Source organism: Stegodyphus dumicola, chromosome 9 (genome assembly GCF_044657685.1).
Source record: "Stegodyphus dumicola isolate Sdum_Otavi_A_Nest chromosome 9, ASM4465768v1".
Lineage (NCBI taxonomy): Eukaryota > Metazoa > Arthropoda > Arachnida > Araneae > Eresidae > Stegodyphus > Stegodyphus dumicola.
This window is the reverse complement of record NC_140776.1, coordinates 34937554-34963555: the sequence shown is the minus strand read 5'-3', so window position 1 is coordinate 34963555 and position 26002 is coordinate 34937554. Positions and strand designations below refer to the sequence as shown.

The 26002-nt window shown below is 31.5% G+C and overlaps 1 protein-coding gene across 1 annotated transcript in view; it reads right to left on the bottom strand.

Moving 5' to 3' along the window:
• The window catches only part of LOC118193455 (cell adhesion molecule Dscam1-like), an 809657-nt gene that overhangs the window by 121904 nt on the left and 661751 nt on the right, over nucleotides 1–26002 (bottom strand). Inside the window, exons 15-17 of the mRNA XM_085823336.1 lie at nucleotides 16953–17101; nucleotides 10705–10836; nucleotides 4252–4419 (exon numbers count right to left, since the gene is read on the bottom strand). Coding sequence (XP_085679462.1) covers nucleotides 4252–4419; nucleotides 10705–10836; nucleotides 16953–17101 — 449 coding nt within the window. The remainder of the gene's footprint in view (nucleotides 1–4251; nucleotides 4420–10704; nucleotides 10837–16952; nucleotides 17102–26002) is intronic.

Sequence of the window (26002 nt, the reverse complement as noted above, 5' to 3'; positions counted from 1 at the left end):
ATAGTCTCTCTTCAGAGGGAATTTTCTTTTGAATATTAAAGTTGATATTGTCGACAATATTAGTTTTAACTGCCAAAACTCCCCTTTGAAATAGCAACTAAGGAATAGGATAGTTATGAACAATGCTTGGATAAATTTGGTCGATGAGTTCATTTCCAGCAGTGACTATGCTTCATAAATCACTGCTGAGTTCAATGAGACCGGTCGTCTAGTCAGTAGGATAGGTGCATTTGCTTGTCTGTAAAAGGTCTTGAACAAATTGTGCTATTTTTTCATCTTTCGATAGTTCAACTCTCATATTTTTTGTTAGTCGCAGTATTTGTATGTGTGGCCAGAGGTGTGAATTTTTCAATCATGAATGATTTCGTCTGTTGGTGTTGACTTGGGATAACTGGAAATCTCGTGAGAGTATGACTAGATCTCCTTCCATTACTTCAGAGTTTCCTCGAAAGTCTTATAATGTCCTGTTCATTTCTTCGAGTGACTTTATATGCCGTTTTACATGTCCCAGAAGGCAATTTTAGCTTGTTTTAGAAGTTCAAATTAAATTGTTTAAGAATTAATTTGTTTTTCGTACTACTGACCGTTCAGTTCTGGACAGTGTTCTGGACGAAATTGTTATTAATTCCGTCCAGATGCCCTTGACATTTGACATACCGAGACTTGTTCTTCTGTATATTCAATAATGGTTGTAGGGTGAAATGGACAGTTTGTCCTCCTTCCATAAATCTGGCGGCAATGCCGAACTATACCATTGCGAGTGCGATGTACCGTTTAGCACGCATTTCTACCAGCAATAGATTTATTAGAAACGTTTTCCGGTGTCGCCTGGTGCGTCCAAGTAAATAATTCAGACAGTGTTATTTTTGATCCAATCCATGATAACATTGTACATTTTGTTATTGTCATTGAGGAGTGGTTTCTTGTGAGCAATGTACTGGAGTAGCTCGTTTGTGTTATAGCATTTTTCTTTCGTAATTTCGAATTTTAGCACACTAAAACCATCTTGTCATGGTGCTGGCATCCCAAGTTTTACTAAGGTATGGTTGTTTTTTTATTGCTAAATATTTATCTTCTACGCGAATGAGTGCTTCATTGAAGATATCGTTGCTGAATTGGATAGCCAGTTCTGGAAGAGCTTGTCGTATTTAGTACAGTATGTCATTACTCATACCCTCTTCGAAAATGTTTCATAGCTGTTTTGGATTCGATGAGTTACATGTTGTTAGAATTATGGTGAATAAGTCTCTGGTTTGTTCAGCTGACGCTGTGAGTGAGATTGGTTTGTAGTGTTAATTCCCAGTGGTTGTCGTTTTCCAGTAGTCCTAAGCTTTGGCATGCTTCTCTGTAAATCTGGCGTAGATAATCGTCAATAGTCATGATATCTGTGAAACTTGTTGGTCCCCGTATTTAGCGTAGCAACATCCAAAGCTAGAAACAATCGGTGTTGTTCGGATGTACGGTGTATTTTCGGCCTAGTGGTACGGTGTATACTCGGCCTAGTGCTACTGTGTATACTTGGCATTTCATAATTACTGGATGATCCTCCATTGTTTTTTTTTTCCACTCACTGCACTTAACTGATAAGAAGCTGACTTTGGAACCCACAACGGATCTTGCTTCACATACATTTACCAACGGGTAGCCCTACCATACAAAAAGGCTTCGAATGGTCCACAATGTTCCAGAGCATTTCCAACATTCGAGAGTGCTCTGGAATGTTGCACATTGATTTGAAATGTTCTTTAATGTTGTGGAATGCTTTTGAATGTTCTGGACAGTTCTAGAAATTTCTAGACAGCGAAACGTCCAGCCCTTATATGTTCAAAACCACGCCCTTCAAGTAAAAACGGGAACCTTCTTCATGGATGGGGCATATAGAACTAACACACCATATATCTCCCTTAATCGTTCCGGGACCCATTTCTGAGTTTTAGCGGCCCGCACATTATATTCTTATTTTTATAATATATATATATAAGAAGAAACATAACAAGAGTATACCAGGAAAAAGCCTGCTGGTCAGTTTTTAAACGCGCTTCTTTGTTTCATAGAGTTTGTGAGTGGCAGTTCAAGCTAAAATTGAACGAAAACTTTTGTTTAAACTTTTCAATGAAACAAAGTGCACTACTATAAGGTATTTTCTTCCTTCTTTCCTATGCCTTCGTGGTGAAACTGGAAGCAAACTCGACACGTATTCGAGAGGTCCACGTTTCAAGTCCCGGTGAGGGCAATGCACATTTTTCACGTCTCCTACTTCATAATAACCGAATGACTCACCAAGCAGCGCCCGAACTAAGGATTTGGTGATTTGGTACTTAAGTCCTCAGTCGCCCTTTAAAAGGTGGTGTATATAAGATTTCCATCCTTAAGCATTAAAGAAAAAAGAGTATTTCCTCTTTAATGTGTCATGCGTCTTTCTCCCTTAAGGTGTAAGCATGCCTTCTTGGTCTAATTCAAAGCATATTCTCTGAGTATTCGAGAGATCAAGGGTTTAAGTCCTGATGAGGGCATTGCATATTTTTCATGTCTCATGTTTCAAGAAATCTAATTACTGTGCACTACAATTGTAAAAGTAATAATAACAAACATTTTAGCAATAATATTAAATAGATTGTATATTTATAAATAGCAATATATAATTTAATTACTCTACACTGCAAAACCATTGAAAATATACACATGCTCTCATTTAGAGGGCAAAAGAACTTAAGATTAAAATTTTGAATGTTATTGATTTCATACATAATTAGAATTTAGAATACTGAATCTCAAAGTCTTTTGCGTTTAATTCAGGACGTATTCCAATTTCTTTCGGATTTTATTCAGTTCTTAAGTGCAAAATATCCTATATTAAATTTTAAATATTTAAAAACTAATTAAATAATGTTGGGAAAAATTAGCAAAAATTGTGTTTTTTCTTTACTTTTATTTCTTCAGAAATATTTTAATTGCATTGATGCAAGAATATCAATATGTTTTGAGTTAAACTGCTATAAAGCTATTACCAATTGAAGTAATATTAAAAAGAATAAAAAATTAACTAACAAAATAATATCGCAGTTAAACTATAAGTCTCTTAAATATGATTTGATTTCACACGACAAAAGGAAGTAGTTTTTACTTGAATACATTTGGAAGAGATAGCCCCACCTATAGTATCTCATTAATTCACAACAGTTTGGCAAATAAATCTTTAGCTGAGTTTTTATACCTTTGTTTGTTAACTGAAGTTGAATACATTTGATTTAATAAGGTAAGGTTAGGTAATACAGTAAAGTTAAGCGAAACATAACTATGATTATCAATGCCTAAGCATTTACAATCATACATTTACAATCAACACAAAATACTAGAAAGATACAGAAAAGTCGTAAGAGTTCAAGTTAAGACTACAGGTAAATTATACTGATCAAATATTAAGCGATTTAATAATTAATGTAAACTACACAATAATGCAAAACAGCCTTTCCGAAAGGCCTAAAAACATTTCGAAAATTCAATTAGAAGCTCTAAAATTTCATTTCACCTAAATGTTCTGGTATATCTAAGTTAAAACGTACACAAAAATGCAAGCATATTTATGCTAAAAATGTATTTCTTAATGTAAAGATTGAAGCTTTGTTCTTATAACTCAAACATTATAAAATGTTAAAATAAAGTTCTTTGCATAAATCAAATAGCCAATAATTAGATCTTAATTAGGTTTTAGTTTTCTTTAAGTTCTTGCGGCATTCTAAAATTAGATTTAAACATGAATGTAAAGCTTTGTTTTAACTTTTCAAGGTCTATTTAAGTTTAAAAAGCATTAAATTAGATTTTCTGATGGCAAAGGTTTCGAGTAAAATTAATTTTTTATTTGATCGCAGTGTGTTTTTCCTTTCAGTGAAAATCAAATAAAAGAATGAATTGTATCCACCATTGAGATTTAGATTTAAATTGGCCACATTACTAAGGTAACCAAAGAACAAAAGTCTTACACCAAGAAAGAAAATAAAAACGAGTCGAAGGCTTCCTTTCCCCTCGGGAAAGCAATTTCATTAAACTCTGAAAAGGACATCCCGAACCCCCTGTCTTCTACCGCCACACCCCTGAGGGAAACAATAAAACATTCCTTTCCTGTTTATTGCTAAGAAACAAACTGAGAAGCTCAAAACGCAAAACAACGAAAAAAAAGTCAAATGAAAGGAGAAACAAAGAATAGAGGAAAACGTAAAATTCAAAAAAGAGAAGGAAATGGTTTCTTCGTACCTTCGCTTTCTGTGATGACATTCAGAGGAATGCTGGGAAGACTACGCCCTACTGAATTCTCGGCGACCAATCTAAAGCTGTACTGGGTGACAGGTTGAAGATCTTCCACGCTGATCTGAAGCTGGTCACCATCAGCGAACAATTCCTTAATACGTCCGTTCCATCCATCTTTATAGGGAAAAATAAAATTAATTTAAGATTGATAAAAGAAACGATGTAGAAAATTGTTTTTCATTACTAGAAAGGTTTTCTCCGCTTTTGAATAAATTTAAAAGGGATATTTATAATAAATTGACACCTTCAGAGCTTTCCCTGGCCCCTGGCTAAAAGTAATAAATTGGAAACAAAAAAAAATACTAATTCTCTCCGCAAAATTTTCTTTTCCGACATTTCTCTTTGCAGATGAGATTGAAATTCGAACTGATTTGCATATTTCAAAAGATTAAAGAAAATAAATATGACTTTTCTACTTTAAGCTTTAAAAGTTTAATTTACTTCAAATATATGAAGAAATTCCGAACATAAAAACATCATTTATTATTTATTACATAGTAGGAATATATTTATAATAGATGCACAAGAAATCTTATGGAAGGGTTTCAGATTAAACTGAAAAACATAATATAATAATAACGTAAAAGTGTTTGAAAATTTCGCAGCTTGCCACAATGTATCTAATCGTGACAACTACACTGATAATTTCATTAATTATGGTTGATCAGATTCTTAGTTTCATTTCTGTGAATAAAGATATTTCGAATAAAAACGGGCATACAAAAAACAACATTAAATATTTAATAATAAAACCCGATAATAATCATATTTACTGTGTATAAATAGTATGCAATTTACATTAGTTTTCTTTCAAGATAGTAAAGGGATTGAGTTAAATCTGTGTAGCTGAATTAGTTTCTGTACATGATACGAATACGATATTCAGGTACTAAAGAAAAAAAAATTAGTGTGACTCTATATCCAACTTTCATATTTTTATTTTTCATATATCTATTCCATATTTTTAAATTTCATGCACAAAGAAATGTTGATTGCGTCTAGCATAAAGTTTGGATATGCAAACCAAAACAACTTGATTTTGAATGCTATGTTATTTTAAATATACTCTCTTTTCTCTGAAAGATATTTTTGTGTAAAATATGGAATTACTTATTCTGATAAAAATTGTATGGGGGATAGAGTTCCCCAGGGATCCATTCTTGGACCAATACAATAAATGGTATATGTATATGACCTTCTAAATCGTCCACGAATGTTCCAATTATATGACTGCTTGTTCTGCAGATGATACTGCAGACATTATCTAATATGCGACTCTAAACCAAGTTTTAGCTAAAGTACAAGATCCGCTAAAATAAATCCTGGCGCTTTTTTTTGAAGATTTGCTATTAATGAAAATAAGTCTGAAGTTCTGATCATCAAAGGGCAGAGGAAACACATTATTTTTAGATAAATTATGCTTTTAGAACTATAACTCCCAGATTTCATTCTTCCATCTACCGTATTGTGAAAATGTACTGAAAGTTCTCCTGTTCTTGTATGTTAAACAAGACATCTGCAAAGCCAGAAGAATTGTCGTTCTTCTGGCCTTTTTATCTACTCTGGCAAATTTATCTACTCTAATGAGTGCCCTTTCAATTACACCGTATTACTTCGTCCGACTTCCGTATTATCCCTCTTGATATAGACTGTAAACCGAGAATCAGCCTCGCGGTCGACACAATAATGATTCATGTTTGGTGCAGTGCCTCTCGGAACAACTTCGAAAACTTCTAACTCTACAGAATCAAATTCTTTAGTGCATTTTCGGCAGTGGTTCATCAAAAAGATGTCATTTACATTGATCTTAAAATCCATAATTTTGTGACTTATACTAACAATATGAATACAAATTTTGCCATTATGATCACGAAGACCATTATGATCACGAAGGCCATTATGATCATAAGGCCATTATGATCACGAAGATTGTGTGCCGTGAAAATTTCATATAAGTAATTCTGAGCGCTGATTATTTCGTAAAAGCTCGTCTATATGACGAAACATATCTCCGAACAGAAAGTTGTGGCGGCTGTTCCAGTCCACCCACTCGGGGGAACATATCTCTGTTGTGTTAGGTACATGCCTATCTCTGTCTCTCCCATTCTCTATACATGTAGATGTACATTACGTTTCACAATTAATTGCGTTTCTTTCCAGTTTCATTAACTTTTTTCAAATTTGCAGTTTTAATTTTTAATCACTGTTTCTTTCTGTCTGCTATTAAGACATATATTTATTACTACAACTTATTTAAAAAATTAAGCTAATAACATTACGTTTCACAATTAATTGCGTTTCTTTCCAGTTTCATTAACTTTTTTCAAATTTGCAGTTTTAATTTTTAATCACTGTTTCTTTCTGTCTGTTATTAAGACATATATTTATTACTACGACTTATTTAAAAAATTAAGCTCCAAAAAATAAAGGCGTTGAAAACTTCGTAAATTATTATGTTTCTTGGGAGATGACTGGAGGTCTCCTATTGGATACAAAGCAAGTCATCTGCTTTGACTGATCTAATTGACTTACTATTTCAAAGCAATTTAGATACAAAATCACCCTATAAACAAAACACTGTCAGGTGACATGTCTATGAAGAAGACTCGAAGACATGTTTCGTCGTACAGACGGTGCTTAAGACATTTTGTGACCCATCACACTGAAAATCTAGAGAATTTTAAGAGCTTTTTTTTTCTTTTGAGAATGTATTTGGGTTTCCTTTTCCGCATTTTCTTCTATTATGAGACAAGAGCCTCTATATTTTCTTTAGAGGCATATCTTGGTGCCTCTTGGTGATTAAGACACCTCTTGGTGATTTGTGTAATAATTTGAGGCACATCTTTGGGTCTACATTAGGGCGCATGTAAAAATGCGTTTGTTGCATTGACACATTTGTAACATATAGCACCAACATGTCAGTGTATAACAGCAAGAATAATTTTGATTAGACCTCTTCTACAAATGTTATTCATGTTCAGATATAAAAAATGCATTTCTCTATCTGAAACCCTTAGAAAGATTAATAAGAACGTACTTTTCTTATTATAATTAATATGACTTCACTTTTCCAACTTCTTAAATTCTACAAAAGCTTGTAACATGTTTTATAAAATCTATATATGTGTAAAAATGTCTTACAAGGTGTGAGTTTTGAAATTTACTTTATTTCTTTTTTTCGCAATTATAAATTAAATAAAATTTATAAATAAAGAAACTATCATAAGTGCAGGAAATTTTCTCAGGTACATATAAATCGGAATTCCTTGAATTTTCGTTCTGTTGGTACAAAAGTAAACGCCATTAAAGGAATGAAAGGGCTTATTTGGGATGAAAGGTTGAAAACAAAAGCATTTCATTCTTAAATAGAAATGCGCAACTTAGTTTGTATTTTAGTCAAGTACTGAAAGTATTTATATCATTTTAATTTATTTTTCAAGTTGTATATTTCAAAGAATATTTTTAGATACAACTCAAGAAAGGTATTGTTAACGAAATTTGAGAGAACTGCATCATTTTGATAAACAAAAGTACATTCTGAATTCTTGGAGCATGACTAACGCATTAATATATCAGCTTTTATTATTCCGTGCACCGTTGTATATAAAATAGGATGTTTTCAAGTAAATTTGGTAGTCATGTACATTTTTCAGGTTAATGGAATCCACGAAACTGCTGACAATTTAATACGTTGTTAAAAGGACAATATGTTGATAGCACAATCTGAATTACTTTAACATTTTCTTCAATTTTTTAGCAATTAATCCGAATAATCCAAAGTTATTAAAGGTTTTTGAAGCATCATTTAAGTTTTTAATCAGTTATTTTATGTTAATTTACTTTCCTATCAGCTTCGTTTTAATTCCCCAGGCAGACTGTAAATTTCCATATTTGCAGAAAATTATTCAAGTTAGGTAGAAATAAAGGAAGGTATTTTAAGAAATGTGTGTGTGTGGGGGGGGGGTTAAATCAGAGCGTGTTCTACCTGCTTGAAAGCAATACATATTTACTCTTTTACATTTAATCTAAATGCATGCACTAAATTACAACATGGGTGTAAAACTCTAAATAAAATTTTATTGCTCAGGAATGAGTCGAAATACGGTTTAATAATTCTGGATTTCAAATTAAACTAAACTTTAATTCACTAATAATTGTAGAAATTAATATAAGCTACATATCTGAAAATAGACATAAGAGATATAAACTAATGCTTTAAGGAATGAAAATGCAGATAGATTTGGGGACTACTCCCATTTCGTCCCTGTACCTACTTGTGTGAGAGAGATCAGGAGGATAGTGGGAGAATTGGGGGAAGGATATTCCCCCGAAGTGGCAGTGAGAAGGACAATTATTCGAGGAGGTGTTTGGGTGAATCAGCACTCTAAATTCTGCCCTAAATTTTCATGATAGCTGAAACTGTTCATATTAAATCAAAGTGTTATTGTGGCCACTTTACTGTCGTGAGTTCAAATCTTTACCTGAGATTTTGGTGAAGAGAACATTCCTAAAATGGTGCCAGTGAAATCTGAAACTTGCGTCTATCTCCCAAATGGTAAAATACATCTCCAGAGTTCCAATTATTAGACCATATTAAAAATTTCTTAAACAAAATTTAGTTGTAAACTTCATTCTATAGTAATAAAACTAACTTCTTGAATTTATTAAAAAAATCTATTATAAATAAAGAAGCACAAAATGGATAAATTTTCAGATGACGTACTTAGCAGTTTTAAGCCAGGAAGAGGAAGTAGCCAAATTAAAATAAGGAATTAAAGGATAATGATTATTGCTAAATTTTCTTCCATATTTTATATCTTACAGCCCAAATATATATAACTTAAAATGTGTATATATATATATATATATATATATATATATATGTTAGAAATTGCATAAACATTTATTCTAGTAAAATATTTTACTGTTTTCACACGGAATTGTAGTAAACATCAAAATCTGAAATTATCGTAACAGCTATTGATGAATTCTCGTGAATTTCAGAAAGATGTACAATGTTAAACCAGGTATGCTACTCAAAAAGGTTCGAAAAGGATTATGCAGGAAATATTAAAGAAGTTCTATGATATTTTTAAGGATATTATTACTTATATTAATATACATGATGGTTAAATATCGCACTTATATTAAAAATAATCATAAAGACGTTAAATATAGTTTGATTGTTTGCTGTTATTTTAACTGAACCATTTCAATACAGTATCGGCAATATGTCCTTCAACTTCAATATGTCCTTCAAGTCAATAAGAGTCTAAAAATTTTTACGGATGATTTATTTCGCATTTGGTGAAGCACAATATATGGAAGCATTTCCAAAATAATCTCCTGGCACATTTGTGCTCCACTACAGACGATGAACTAAAGAGTTTTAAATTTTTATCAATATTATTTCCACAAATGCAGTGTGCAAAAACTCTCAATGAAGATAACAATTTCGTAAAACTCCTTTTTTTTTTTTTTTTAAACAAAGACAAAAATACTTTCTATGACACCACAAATAAAGTGCTCGAAATGCGGCGGTTTTGGTTTTACAAGACTCAATATTCATAGGAGTTTCAAACATTATGGAAGACCTTTCCCTTTCTTTTTTCTCTCTCCTGATAATCCTAGAATCTATTTTTTAATATATATAAAGCTACAAACATTTTATTATCGCAGTTTGAGACATTTTGCAATTACACGGAAGTTAAACTAGGGAACGTGCAGAAAATTTAAGTTTGTGCAAGCTTCATTTTAATAAACTCATAATATGTTCAGATTGAGGCAATTAAATTTCAGCAGAGTTCATTATCTATTTTGCAAAATCCCCCCTTGCTGTATTGAGGCAAAACATATATGGTGAATATATTCTATTATTTTCTAAAAAATAAAAAAAAAAAAAGTCAATTTTTGGAAAACATAAAAACTTAACACAGCTACCTAATTTTGAACATATTTAGAAAAAACTTTTTTTTTAACTTTATTTAGAAAAACATATTTAGTAATAACTTGAAAGATTTTTTTATCTGCACGTCATATATTTATAATTATTATGCCACAGTGTGTTAAAAAAACAAGTCGCGAAGTAGGAAAATGTATATTACCTTGCGACAGTGCACGTAACAGTTATTATATGATAAAGTATTCATAAATAACTTTTTTTGGAATGCATTATTTTTATTTTAATATCATCTGGGCACAAAATAATTAAAAACTGAATCGATTTGCTGTTCATGTATAAAATTGGTAAAATGAATAAATATTGACCATTTACAAAAGTGGGTTTTTAAATATGCCATTGAAATCCCAAAATATAAAAATTAATTTCCGTGATTATTCAATTTTTTATTTTTTTTATTAATATTTACAAAATCTAAATTTTAGTAAATATAAATTTACCTTTTCCGTCAACATATTCTAAAACATATTTCACAATTGGGCTGTTTCCAGTAAAAGGTTTGCTCCACCGTAGAACAACTTTTCTCCCGCTAGTATGTATAGCTTCCAAATTGGCCGGTGGATCTGGACGTTCTAAATAAATGATACATCAAAATTCATGCTAAAGAAAATTTAATAGCAACTTTATAAATGATTTAAGTAGAAACTCTAATTAAACGTATGATTTATAGCTTCTTCAAAATAGGCGGGTTGGAAGAGTTCCAACTTTTAATGTGTCCTTTAAATAGCTATGCAGCTTGGAACTCAGTTAAAAGCAAATTTTGTTTCTTTTCGCTTTGTCAAAAACGTAGCAATGTGAGAACTTAAATGGAGTTTACGTGCATAGCGGATATCTTAGAAGCTCGTTAAATGCTTTTTTAAAGAGGTAAAATCTTTTCTCAAGAGAAAAGATTAAAGATGCGTTCGTGTTTCAAAAGTTTACAAGAAGCCGAAAGTTAACAGATGTTTAACAAGTGTGTGATTGAGGAAACTTTTAGAATCGTGATAATTCTAGAATCTATTTTTAATATATATAAAGCTACAAACATTTTATTGTCAAAATTTGAGACATTTTGCAATTACACGGAAGTTAAACTAGGGAACGTGCAGAAAATTTAAGTTGTGCAAGCTTCATTTTAACAAAGTCATAATATTTTCAGATTGAGGTACTTAAAATTTCAGCAAATTATTCATTATCTATTTTGCAAAATTTGTATGGATATAAACATTGCATGAAATAACTCAATCATGCAATATACACATTGTCATACTTATGCATACCAAAACGAGTATGCACGTATTTAAATGTTAATGTAAGAGCAATATTTAATAAATTAGCGCTAATAAATTACGATAATAAATTAGCTAATAAATTAACGCTAATAAATTAAACGCTAATAAATTAGCGATTGCAATTAAAATGTATTTAGCAGTTTAATAAAAATCATGTATATTGTTTGTTCTCATCTGTAACAACGCTATTGTTGACGTTAAACACTATAAAATTATCTGAAATATTCTAATTATTTTATTTTAATTTCCATTAATGTTTACACATATTATACATAAAATGAGTTGTTCCAGAAGTGTAATCAGCCCATAAATGAGTTGTTTGTAGACAAAATTTGGTGAGTAAGATTCCCCTTTTTGTTATTGAAGTATAAATATTTCTTGTTAGTTACATAAAAATATTAATTAGTTGTTAATAACTGTATATATATATATATATATTTAATTGTCATTATTATTATTAAATTAGTAACATTTTTATTAAATTATTAACATTATTAAATTACTATTAAATAATTAGCATTATCAATTATTATTATTAAAACTTTTATTTTTATCATTAAATAATTTAATTATTACTATTTCAGCATTATATTATAACATTCTAAAATTATTTCTTCGCTCCTTTTCCGGAGAGGAGGGAAGCAGGAAGCTGGAGAAATTACATTGGATTGCGAGATTTAAAGTTTGGGAGGCACTATATTATGCTAAAAGCGTTTTGAGCTATACATTCTGAGTTAAAACCCTGTTCCTGTTTTTTTATATATATATGATGGATTTTGGAGAAGATTAAGGCATTTTGCGCATACGAAAATGCAGAAATTGCGCAAAACTACTCAGTGAAAAACGCCCAACACCTAAGACTTATACCATGTAGACTACTGTTGTTAAGTAGACTTATACTTAAGACACGTACCTGTTCGAACACATGGTAAAAACCATTTTTAAATTAAACAATATAAAATAAATGTAATTTAAATAAATCTTTCAGAAAATTACATTAAAATTTGATTTTACGGCAAACCAACTGAAAAAATTTTAAAACTTTTCAAAACATAATAATAAGAAAATCCTTTCATAAAATATACGTACATTTGATATTTTGATGCTTTACAACGAAATAAATAACATCAAAATTAATTTAATAAACGAAACAGAACATGCAGTGAAGTACATTGAGTTATAGTTCAAAGGAACATTTTTGAATGTATCTCTACAGCTGAATAAAATATTGATCTGAAGAATGTATAAAATAAAATTAAGTCTTCCCTAATGGTTGTACGGTTGTTAACAGTCTTGAAGAGCAGTGACTCTAGAGTAAAATATATTGGATTTCGTTTTCAGCCACATACAATTCTACAGGAAAGGAGAAAAACTCTATTGGGCGTCTACTTTACTAAATCAATTTTTGTATTGTCAAGACAAATGAATTTTACCGAAAGCAGGTACTTCGTTATTCTTAGGAAAAGCTATAAACAAAGTTAAAGGCATTTTTTTGCTTTTCTGCGAAGCATTCAAAATACGAGAAAATTAAAATTTCATAGTTTAACGCACAAAATCAATAAAGGATAAAAAATCTCTGTTAAATTAACTAGCATATGTTTCCTGCGAAAACGTATTTTAAACCTATTTATCAAAGTAAAAAAAAGGTGAATGAAGGTGAAATACTTTATGCATTTCCGTGCTGCATATTTACAAGTATATGAAAATAACATTTGACATTCTTTTTATTTATGTAAATCATTGCTAGAAGAAATTCATTATTTAGTTAAAAGAATATTCTAAAGTAGACAAATTAGCATTTTTAGATTTTGGATTTAAAATTATGCAAAGTAATCAAAATCATCTAAAAATTTTTGAAATTTTTAAAAAGAACTTAACGCGTTTAATATTTCATACGAAATTAAAATCACATTTAAAAATAAGTATTAAAATTATTTAATTTATATTATTATTTAGCTATGCTTTACTAAATTAGCTTAATAAAATTAACTTTTCCATGAATTATAATGAATAATTATTATGATTAAAATTAGAATATGCACATTTTGCGAAACTGGTGCACCAAAATAAACATCCATACTTCAGTAAACAAGTCGAACTCGTAAGATAGAAAAGAAATTTCTTGGAAATCAAATAACTCTGTACCTTCATCTGCAGTAAAATAAATGCTTATCGTAACGGCTTTAGAAGAAAAAAGTGTAAATATTATGTAAATATTATGGATAAATTTATGCTGGGATACCTTACTTCTAATATTATGCATGATATTCTGTCTATTATTGTATACTTGAAAGTATGCTTGAAAATTATGCTTGTAGATACCTAATATTAGGTGGATGGGAACGCACATAATAGCAACCCTTCTATATATACGTAGCGAAACAAAACTAAAGCTTTTCATGTATGCCATCCGTTAGTTTGATATCTAAGGTGCCTCAAAATAAAAGGTATAAAGGTATATGTTCCAAAACTACGTGCATGTCCCATTAATAGAAGAAATCCCGTATGGGTTTATGGTTTAGAATACTAGAGAAATAGAAATAAACTTTCGGAAATGCAGAAGTTGTTAACGATAAGATGCTGTTCATAATATAATTCCAGAACTAGCATCTGAAAGCAATCATTTCTTTACCCCGTGTTATTAGAATGGATCTGATGGGGTGAAGAGCAAACAAAGCCAAATCTTGACGCCAATCCAACAAATGGCACTTGTTACGGTATCCACCTCAAATACAAAATTCAACACAACCTCATTTATATGGAGTTTACGGTTATACTCAAGTATGACTATGATGTCATCCTATCCAACATCGTAACTCAAGGAGTCCGTTAATGTACAATATTATATTTAACCTGTGCACATCGAAAAATTTCGACCTATCACTTGCATTGCAAAGGAAGCTACAACACATTTTGACAAATTTTCTCACCATTTCACAGCACAGTGCTCAGGTATATGCAGCCTAACCTGTGGATGATTCGTTCCCTCGACGGAGCTGAGAAGTTGATTACCATTCAGCATTTCCCGGATTTTAGCCATTGTGATTGCGATTTTATTCCTTAGATATAGAAACCACTCGTGACAAATGTTTCCAACTTACTCTTCCACAGACGAAACGTTTCCAATTTCCAAACTCTCCCAGAGACGAAACAATGTGACTGTTCCATTCGAACCTAAAAGGCCGTTTCCACTTGGGTGTATCTGAGCTAAAAGAGTCAGTTCCATATGCCGACTAGCTCTGCTGTGCCTGAAATTCAGATTTTTGAACTTGCTAATCTATGGAGAAAACTGGTTTTGGAGATAAGTCAGCTACGTCAGCTGTGTCCGTTAGCTGAGATAAACCCCAGTGGAAACGGCCTTTAGAGCGCACGTTGCTACTGGTATAGAAGGACTCCTACATCGCTGGCAGATGTATAAAACGCTGGTGACCATACTGAAGGACAACAAAATATATCAGATGTATCGCTGGCAGATGTATAAAACGCTGGTGACCATACTGAAGGACAACAAAATATATCAGATGTCTCTGGTGTAAATAAATAATTTCTACATATAAAGTTTTAGTTCTCATAGTTAATGAGTTATTTTCATTAGTCTTTAAGGCATTTCTCCAGCATTCTTAGCATGACTTCGTTGTGTAGTGGTTTGCACGTTGGGCGCGTATTCCAAAGGTCTGTGGTTCGATTCCCGGGGAAGGCTTCCAAAAAATACTTTCAAGACTCTTGCTTCCAAAAACACCTAATGTCTCTATACTGGCGCCCGAACTGAAAAGGTGGTGGATGATGTTTCTCCCCACCCAGGATTTGGCGACTGGGTCCTCTAAAAAGCTCAGTCGCCCTTTAAAAGGGAGAGTATATAAGGTATTTTTCCCGCCTTCTTGGCACGCTTTCGTAGTTTTGTGGTCTGCACGCTAGGCGTGTATTCCAGAGGTCCATGGTTCGATTCTGGTGACGGCGTTGCTAATTTTCCTCTCTCTTGCTTTAAAAATAACCTGATGTTGTTGTTTGCATCATTTCACTTTTATTTTCCTTTTGTTATTCCGAGAGTGGCAACGTTTCCATTACTGGCTCAGTAATGGGAAACTGTAAGCGTTCTACGACTATTAAGGAACATACATAGATTTCGGTTAAAGCGCAGTTGTATTATAATTCAGATGTGATCTTATGCATTAAATTTACGTTATAATGGAACATTGGTATAATAAAAAAAGATTTTACTTAATTTAGAAGCATATATTAGTTATAAATGGCATTTTGCAAACTGTCCCTTTTCGGCTTCACTCTGAGATAAAATTACATGCCATAAACTTTATGTTTCGTTTCAAAAAACAGCTCTCTGTGCTTAAATTATATATATATATATATATATATATATATATAATAAATATACCATAAAATAATACATAGTAATACCATACAATAATACATATTTACATAAATAAATATACCATAAAAACATTAAATTTATATTAGAAAATTTGCAGATGTAAATGAGGTTCTCTGATTTTACTGGCAAAACTAATTAATGTAACGTTTATCGCATAAATCAATTTTATAACAATCCATAGACTTTCCATTTTTATCATATCTTACATGAAAGTTGTTCATGGATCTAATGGGTCTTAATAGAAACCGATTATATATGTTTCTGTTTAACATCACGAGTTCCACAGTGATTATTATTGATGTATATCGTTATGCAAGAATTAAAAATAAAATATGCTTTACAGTTCAAAATTAAAGAAATGCCTCAAAATGTTCTCGAATTTTAAATTAATTTTCGGTCACGAAAACTACTACACTGATTTGAGAGTTCGATCTAAGGTAATATGAAATACGTAGGTCAGATCAACATGTTTTAAATAATGGTAAGTAAGGAAATAAGTTTAAGAAATTAGATACGAAGACGAATAACAGCCGCCATAAGTCACGTCTAAGAGATATAGATTGAATACTGAATGTCCAAGATGGTCATCGGGGAACTACAATGACCCAAAGTTCATGTGCCCCATATTTTCATACATCAGAAATTCCATAGTTGTACTCTATTCGTGTTCGGTAAGTAATGAGGCTTAGAAATAACGAATTATTATGCCAGACGCTACAAGAACACATATATTATACTGTAAAAATACTGAGAAAATATATACTTTAAAAATCTCTTTTATTATGCTTTTCCTTCTTTAACTTGTGATTAATTTTCCAAAAAATAATTATAAATAAATAGTAAATATTTTAAATGGATTGTTAATTAGTAAATGGAATAAAAATTATTTACCTTGCGTTAAAATTTAAATGTATAGAGACTACCAAACTTTCCTGAGCATGCGAAGATATGCAATTTTTTAAGCAACATTTATCATTTTATTACTTATAATACAAAGAATTCAAATTTTTGTATTTGAAAATTTTCTTACCTTGCACAGTTAACTGATTATTCTTTTCATCTTGTCCAAAGGCATTTGAAGCTACACACGTGTACAGTCCATTATCTTGGCGTTCTACCACATGAATTGTTAGTTCAGAAAGATGTCCAGAATTTAGCATTTGCTCTCGAAGCATGTACCTAAAAGTATCAATTTTATACTGACAGTTATACATATGGAAAACATGAAAAAATGAATAATGACGAAATATTTGTGATCGTCCTAATCAAACAACTGCATCACTGAACATTAAAGTAGTCATTAAAATTTTAAGAATAGAAATAGGCAAAAAAAAAAGAAAACAAATCTGAAAGGTTTGAGATTTTAACTGCATCTAAAAGGGTTTGTTAACATTTTATACGCTCTCACTGAGCTCGCAGTCTACCAATCTGCTGTTACACTTGCTTCTATTAAAACATTTTTTTTTTTTGTCTTTTCAGCTTTATTATTATTAACCACCATTTCGTTCGCACTTACTTCATATAGAATTCAACAGCAATATTACAAAAAAATTAAATGTGGCACAGCGTTAGAATTACGGATGCCGCGTTAAGTGTTGGCATACATTTTTCTCTTTTTTTTTTTTTTCAGTTTTGTCTCAGTTCATGATATAAATATTCGGCTTTCTTCGGCTTTCTTAAAAAAATAAGAGGGCTTCATAAAACATGTTTTGTTTTTCTGTTATTAAGGATTTGTGGGTTTACTTTATTTATTAAATATCACGTTCTTGACCCTTACGCCACATAAAATTCGTTTCAACGCCAAAATCACAAAATATTTCAAAACAACGTACCTTTACATTTTTCGTTAGACAGCCTGGCGTACTGAAGACAAACATGTTTTCTTTTCCGCGCAAGGTTGCCATTGCTCGCTTTGAAATCGTTGAGTTTGTTAATCAAAAATGCGTTACAATTTCATAAAATACAAAAGAAATAATAAACCAAATTCGAAATTTGGGATTACAGGACCCCAAATTCGGGTGGAGGTCTACGTTGTTCAGAAACTGATGGCGCTAGGTACCGTTGGTTTTCACTATGCTAGAAACATACTTACATTCATGCAGATTCTTCTGTATTTAATTTCTTTAAATATAATACAGGGTGATAAGATTTGGTGGTATTAGTTTTAAAAGAAATACGCTATTTATAGCAATTCAACCAAAGGTGCCGTTTTGAAACTACTATCTCATTTAGCCTAGTTATTAACTGCGTCAGTAAAAATTTTAAGGTAGCATCATTCATTTTTGCGCATGAAATATTCTGAATCTGCTATGTGTTTAGATTAAATGATTAAATGATTTACATTCCCGTTCGGATAATCCCTCCCAGTTTGCCCAGAAACGAGAATGATATACTTATAATATGCATTTTGTTAGTTTTGTTTGTTCCTTGCACCAGATTCACAAAACTAGTGAAAGCGCGTTAAACAATGTAAACCATTACATCAGCAAAAATATTGTAGTTAAAACTTGTTCTGATGTGTGCTTTCAGGAAAATTAATTGCTTCAAGAATATTTAAAGCATTAACACCCTCACTGTAGCAACAGCTTTATCAGCAGAATCATTTTTGTTAGTGGCACAATTTGCGAAACGATATATCTTTTCGGACCGGGGGATGCAGGAACTTAACACGGGAGTAAAATTTCAGCTGTTATTCTCGTTACACATGCGTTTCACTTACACAAAGTAAATACTAATTATTAAAACATAAGCTACTTTAACCATTAAACTATAAGATACAATCGCCCAACGGAGAGCGTGGTTAGTGATTCTGACTTCCGCACCGAAAGACACGAGTTCGAATCCCGGATAAAGCATGGATGATTGCAAATGTATAGTGTCTGTGTGGCATGGAGGCACTCTAAATATGCTACTAGCCGCAAAGGCACTCGAGAGGTGGATGGTAGCAGTCGAAGTTTAGGAAACCCTCTAACGCGTCCCGCTCGGGGTGCTGTCTTACAAAATTGTTTCCGGAACTGAGTAAAGTCGGGTTGTCACCTGTGTGGTGCTCAAGGCTCTTGCCAACGACAGGCGCATTTGAATTTGTAACACAACAAATGTCGTGAACATAGGCTGCTTATTATCAGACAAATTAGAAAGTTAGATTGGTAACACCAGCAACAACATCTATAAGGTAATTTATAAGGTAATAAGGTAATAAGGTAATTTTCTATAAGGTAATTTTCTCCATCATTTCCGCAAGCCTTCGCGATACAGCACGCAGGGCAGATATTCTGGAAGTCTTGAGCTCGAATCTCGTAGACGGTATTGCTTATTTCTTCACTCTGACATCAAAGAATTCTAAATGACTCCATAAAACTATTAAATAACTGAGTAAATTGGTTAGAAGTTAAATTTCTGTGTACACATTCAACTCCACCAAAGTTCTAACTAGAACAAAATAGGTAAAATATATAGTGTCCCGATGCCAGTCCAAGGTTACTATAATGGATATAAGCTGTCAGATATTTCTTAATGTGTAATTGTTATCTGAATAATTTCTTGAAATTGTATTTTCGGAACTTTTTTTAAAACAAAATATTAATTTCTGACATATTTTTTACAGTATTCTAAACAGCAAATTCCCGTGATTTATAGGCCCACATTTATAGGCCTGGCAGCATTCTTAAAATTTTTAATACCTTATTTTTCATTAATGTTAGTTAATTAATGTTTTTGATTAACGTATGAAAAAACTTAAAATAAGCTTTCAATATGAAAATCTACTTATATGCTGTATTTAATAAAGTAATGGAAAAATATATTTTTCCGCCAAAATTGGTAATTTTAACATAATCAGACATTTTAAATGAATAAGCTGGAAACAATTTCGCCGTTTTAAAATTTGAAATAGTTTTATTTGTAATATTCTCCATAAAATGCCTTCATCTTTCGGAAGTTAATTCAGAATACTACTGTCCCTTAATGATTTTCAAAAGCATAAATGCTTTTTAATGCATCTGCTGCCTTTATCATCTACCGTCCTGAAACGTTAAAGGAAACAAAATAAGGAATTCTCTTATGTCTCACAGAATAAAATCGCATCCAAGAGCAAATCAAAAGATTTTATGCTGTAGCTGCGAGTATAAAAAAGGAGAAAAAGAGAAAACAGCAGTTTATTATTTATGATTTCGTCAATAAATGTCATTAACAGTCCATAGCAGTAAGTATTTATGAATTCGGATTATTTCCATCTTCTTAACTTTGTGGGGAAAAAATTTTGCCCTTTTCATTTCCAAGAAGGCTGCAAATTTTCATACTAGAATAATTGTTTTATTATATAATTCCTTAATGTTTTCAATTTTAAGATAGGAAAAATATTGGAGGATGTTTAGACATTCCTCATGATAGAAAATAAAATTTCAATTCCTTATTTCTCAACAAACTACCTATAAAAATTTACAAAAATTACTTTGATTATTTTCCTTTTTAAATATTTACCCCAGAAATGAGCAGCAATATGGCAAACATTTTACCGGATGCCTTGTTCAGTGGCTGAATTATGTAATACATAGCATTTGGCATACTTGTTAATAGCCATACTGCTGCTGCAATTATTATTACATGTGCAACTAAATTATAAATGACATGTATTAATAAAAAATAAAGATGAAAATTTTTAAGCAGCATTTATGGTATTTTAAAATCTTTTACTTTCTTACACTGATAGATATGTTAGACTGTAAGGATGGTGGAATGGCAACAAGTCTCAGCTTTGATATACACTTGAAAATGTACATTGGTCATCAAAAGTAAAGGAAAGTGATAAATAAAGCGTAACTGATACTTAATTATTAATATAAATCTATATAATTGCATTAGCTTACATAAATTACAATGTTCGGCAGTTCATTATTCGCAAAGTATTGAAATTAAAATCAGATTTACGGAAATTGGAAAATGATGGAAAAATTAAGTCATCTGTTGTGAAAAAAATATTTTTAATATGGTGTATGGTCACCTCAGACAGATATGCTTTCAGCACAATAACTTTTACATCTTTATTTCATAGACTAGTTGATCAAGTTTTGTAAAATTGCACACCACTCTTCTAAAAGCGAACTTGGCTCCTAGAGGGTCTGAGGAGGAATTTGGCCTGCTGATAATGGGTACCCTAAGGCATCTCACACATGCGCAATCAGGTCAAGTCAGTTGAGTACGGTGGCCAATCCATTTGAGTAATATCTTCTGTTTGCATGTATTTGGACACCACATACGCCCGATGAGGCCAAGCATTGTCATTCATTAACGAAAACTCTGGGACAATAGCACCCCTAAACAGTCTAACTTGGACTTCCAGTTTCTCGTCCGCAAACCTCCGTGGGGTTACAAGACGTCCTTGAAAGATATGCAGTTCACTGCAGCCATTTGTCATTCTTTTTCCCCAAATCTTTAAAGCAAAGAATATGTATTTTATACATAGACGTTCTTTGCTTTAAAGCGTGGTCGCGGAGACAGGCTATTTCACTGACAAGGCAATACAGTTTGTGAGTCCGAACTCCAGATCAAAACACGTCTAGAATCATTGTTCAGATTATATCTCGGCTCGTCTCTGACGATTCTCAGGCTCAAGCATCTTGGCTCCACTGAATATGACGATGAAAAGAGTTTACACAGGCTCTTCTGGAAGGTGGTGCGAGCGAGACACAAACCATTGTTTTTTCTAGCATACAATCTAATGTCTTTAAGCCTTCGTGCATCACCACAAAGGCTAATTCGAGTTTCTATGGCAGCCTGGACGTGATAAACCAAATCTCTTGTAGTCGCTTTGCGGTTTCTTCAAGCCGACACCGACAGAAAACGGCCTTATAATGCAGTTGTTGCTCTTAGTCACCCTGTACCAGTCCAGTACTTACAAAACGGTTACAAACTCTTCATATGCAGCTTTGAGGGTTATTTAGATCTTGGGCGAGCTCCATTTATGATTGATCTCCTTCGATTCTGCCATTCTTCTCCATTTTTGACTTTCACTTAAATAATGCCTTTCAGCTGTAACTACTGAATTCCTCTCAGAAATCACATTCCACTTTAAACAAAACTACACACCGGAATTCCAACATATGTCCATTTCGCATCACATTGTCAATCACGTGTTTGCATGTTCTCGGCCCTAACTTATGCGCAGAAGTGACATTTTAAGTTCAGTCGTATTGAATTAAAATAAATAATTATAGCATCTGACACAAGTTGCAACAAATGCTTTGAAAATTATGTATTATTAGTGAGTATAATATTTTCTCATTTTACATTTATTTTCATTACCAGTGTAGTTTACCAAACAGAACGGATGTCTTTTGCTTATATTTCCGGAAAAAGATTTGAAATTCAGGTAATATTCATCAAGGTTTGTTTGATACGAGCAACATTACTTGCTTTTAGTAAATATGGTTTATCGTGAATTCTCACTACTTTTAATGCATATATATTTAATCTTAATATCTAGTTATTAATGCTTTTGATATCAGCATCGAACATGCGTTAAGGAATAAAATTCTAATTTGGAATAAGTGACCATTAATTGAATTAATGAAGATTAAATTTGCTTTGATTTTTTACTGTTATGCATCTTTAATATTTTATTTAATGTACTCTTTAAATTTGCAGCAATAGTATTCACATCATTTTGCAATTTGCAGCTGATTTACAAATTATTATTTCTCTCTTTTATGCAGTAAGCTATTTTATTCCTCATTATGATTCAATTAGTAGTAAAAAGTCAAAATCTTATTATTTTCCATTTATAATAAATTAAAACCAGACTTGTAGACGTTATTACAAACAAAAATTTAGGAATTGATAATGGTATCAACAAAACTTCGAGAATATTATCAATACAATTCAGAGAGTACAATTTCTTTCCTCGGTAAAAGAAAAGTTGAAAAGTTTTCCAAGTTGCGATGGTTAAAAAAACCTGAAAAAAGAAATAAAAACGCATTTGAATTTGTCCTGATAAACTCTTTACTTTTTTTTCAATGTTTTAAATTTTGTTTAATATTTTTAGCAATCTATAGCATGTAAAAAATCTCTGCACTTTTTTTTTTTTTTTTTTTTTTTTGCAAAGATTTTCTGTTTAGATCGAGTTATGCACATCGCTATGCTGTACCTAGTACAAACACTAAAGAACTAGGTAAAGAGTATACAGAAAAAAGCTCTTTTAAAATTATTAATCATAGTTTTTGAATTAGACTTTCGATTTTAAATTTATATTCAAATTAATATGGATTTTAGGAACAATGGAATACTTTTCCCGATAATGCGCTAGAAGAAATTATTGCATTTCTCTGGTTATGATTTCTTTCCGCTTCGTAATCAAAGAACTTGCAATGCTCAAACAATTTCATTGTTGCTTACAATATATATAAAAGATTTTTTGATTAGAATATGAAGATAAATAATTATGCGCAGAAGTGACATTTTAAGTTCAGTCGTATTGAATTAAAATAAATAATTATAGCATCTGACACAAGTTGCAACAAATGCTTTGAAAATTATGTATTATTAGTGAGTATAATATTTTCTCATTTTACATTTATTTTCATTACCAGTGTAGTTTACCAAACAGAACGGATGTCTTTTGCTTATATTTCCGGAAAAAGATTTGAAATTCAGGTAATATTCATCAAGGTTTCTTTGATACGAGCAACATTACTTGCTTTTAGTAAATATGGTTTATCGTGAATTCTCACTACTTTTAATGCATATATATTTAATCTTAATATCTAGTTATTAATGCTTTTGATATCAGCATGGAACATGCGTTAAGGAATAAAATTCTAATTTGGAATAAGTGACCATTAATTGAATTAATGAAGATTAAATTTGCTTTGATTTTTTACTGTTATGCATCTTTAATATTTTATTTAATGTACTCTTTAAATTTGCAGCAATAGTATTCACATCATTTTGCAATTTGCAGCTGATTTACAAATTATTATTTCTCTCTTTTATGCAGTAAGCTATTTTATTCCTCATTATGATTCAATTAGTAGTAAAAAGTCAAAATCTTATTATTTTCCATTTATAATAAATTAAAACCAGACTTGTAGACGTTATTACAAACAAAAATTTAGGAATTGATAATGGTATCAACAAAACTTCGAGAATATTATCAATACAATTCAGAGAGTACAATTTCTTTCCTCGGTAAAAGAAAAGTTGAAAAGTTTTCCAAGTTGCGATGGTTAAAAAAACCTGAAAAAAGAAATAAAAACGCATTTGAATTTGTCCTGATAAACTCTTTACTTTTTTTTCAATGTTTTAAATTTTGTTTAATATTTTTAGCAATCTATAGCATGTAAAAAATCTCTGCACTTTTTTTTTTTTTTTTTTTTTTTTGCAAAGATTTTCTGTTTAGATCGAGTTATGCACATCGCTATGCTGTACCTAGTACAAACACTAAAGAACTAGGTAAAGAGTATACAGAAAAAAGCTCTTTTAAAATTATTAATCATAGTTTTTGAATTAGACTTTCGATTTTAAATTTATATTCAAATTAATATGGATTTTAGGAACAATGGAATACTTTTCCCGATAATGCGCTAGAAGAAATTATTGCATTTCTCTGGTTATGATTTCTTTCCGCTTCGTAATCAAAGAACTTGCAATGCTCAAACAATTTCATTGTTGCTTACAATATATATAAAAGATTTTTTGATTAGAATATGAAGATAAATAATTTTAAGTCCGCTCAACGCTACGCCACCGCTGAAATTCAGTGCAGTGAAATTCTTTCAAAACTTTCTGCGTGATGGCTTTAATCCCGAAAGAGACCAAACTATTTACGGCTATAATTCACTAATTTCTTTTTTTTCAGGAAACGAGAGTCTTTTTTTTTTTTTTTTCCAAAACATGATTATATTTTATAACTTCGTTGTACGAAGTAAAGAAGTATTGGAATCGCGAAAAATTTCGGGTATCAGATTTCAGCGAAAATACGCATTTTGACAGCTCAAATCCACTTGAACGATTTTTTGCGCAATATCTGTAATTACGGACAGAACAAGTATCTCTTTTTTCTCCAAAAACTATTTGTAAAATGGATTTAAAATAGATTCAAAAGTGAAGTTTCGTCACGTATCTGGCATAACTCAAGAACGAGTAGCCTCAGAGTGTTGAAATTTTGTGTACGACATCTGCTATAAAATGTAGGTGTGCACCTCCAATTTTGTTTGCAATCGGCAATGTAACGAAAACAAGAGAAAGACGGAGCAGTGTTGATGCGTAATACATAGATAGGATAGATCGTAGATCCATATTGAAGAGGAAGCAGTCTGATTGCGTAGTATGCTAATATGTTAAGTTCGTAATAATATCTAAGAAACTTAGCTGTCGGGGTGTTTTAATTCCTATTTTATTTCCAATTGGCATTTGTAGCCACAGTTCAATTGGCACTCCAATAGTGCCTATTAAAGAACATTTACATTTTTGATCATATTGCGATAGGAAGCGAGCACAACGAAACATCAACCAAGCAGCGCAGAAGTTCAAGCTGAAAGTGGCGCATTTATCCAATATGGAAGCTCCCCAAGAGGGATGTTTTGGTTTAGTTCAGAAAGATTCAGTTCTCAAAATGGTGAGTTTAGTTTCCGATTTAGTAACACCATAGCGTTACACAAACCATACTGGAAAGATTGATCTATAAATGACGCAATCCAGAGAAGTTATTACAATTTTCAGAATAGAGAGGGAGAATTAAGAGGAATTAGGGGTTAGTTTAAATTATATTTTCGATTTACATAGTGTGTGTGTAAATACCGTTTACTAAGTTACCCAGGTAAACTCAGCGTTTTTTATTCTTATATGTTGGTAATTTGTGAATTTTTTTTATATGTGATTGAATTATTTTTTATGTTCGGGTTAATGCTTTTAATTAATCTGCATGCAATAATTGTAGAATTGTCAACAACTGAAAAGTTGTTTAAGTAATTTTAAGCCTAACATAGCTGCTTCTTATTAACAATTAAAAATCTAAGCAGAATAGTGAATGAAGTCAATTTCTGCACCAACATCAGTGTCTTTTTGCCGAGTTGTACCTACAGTAAA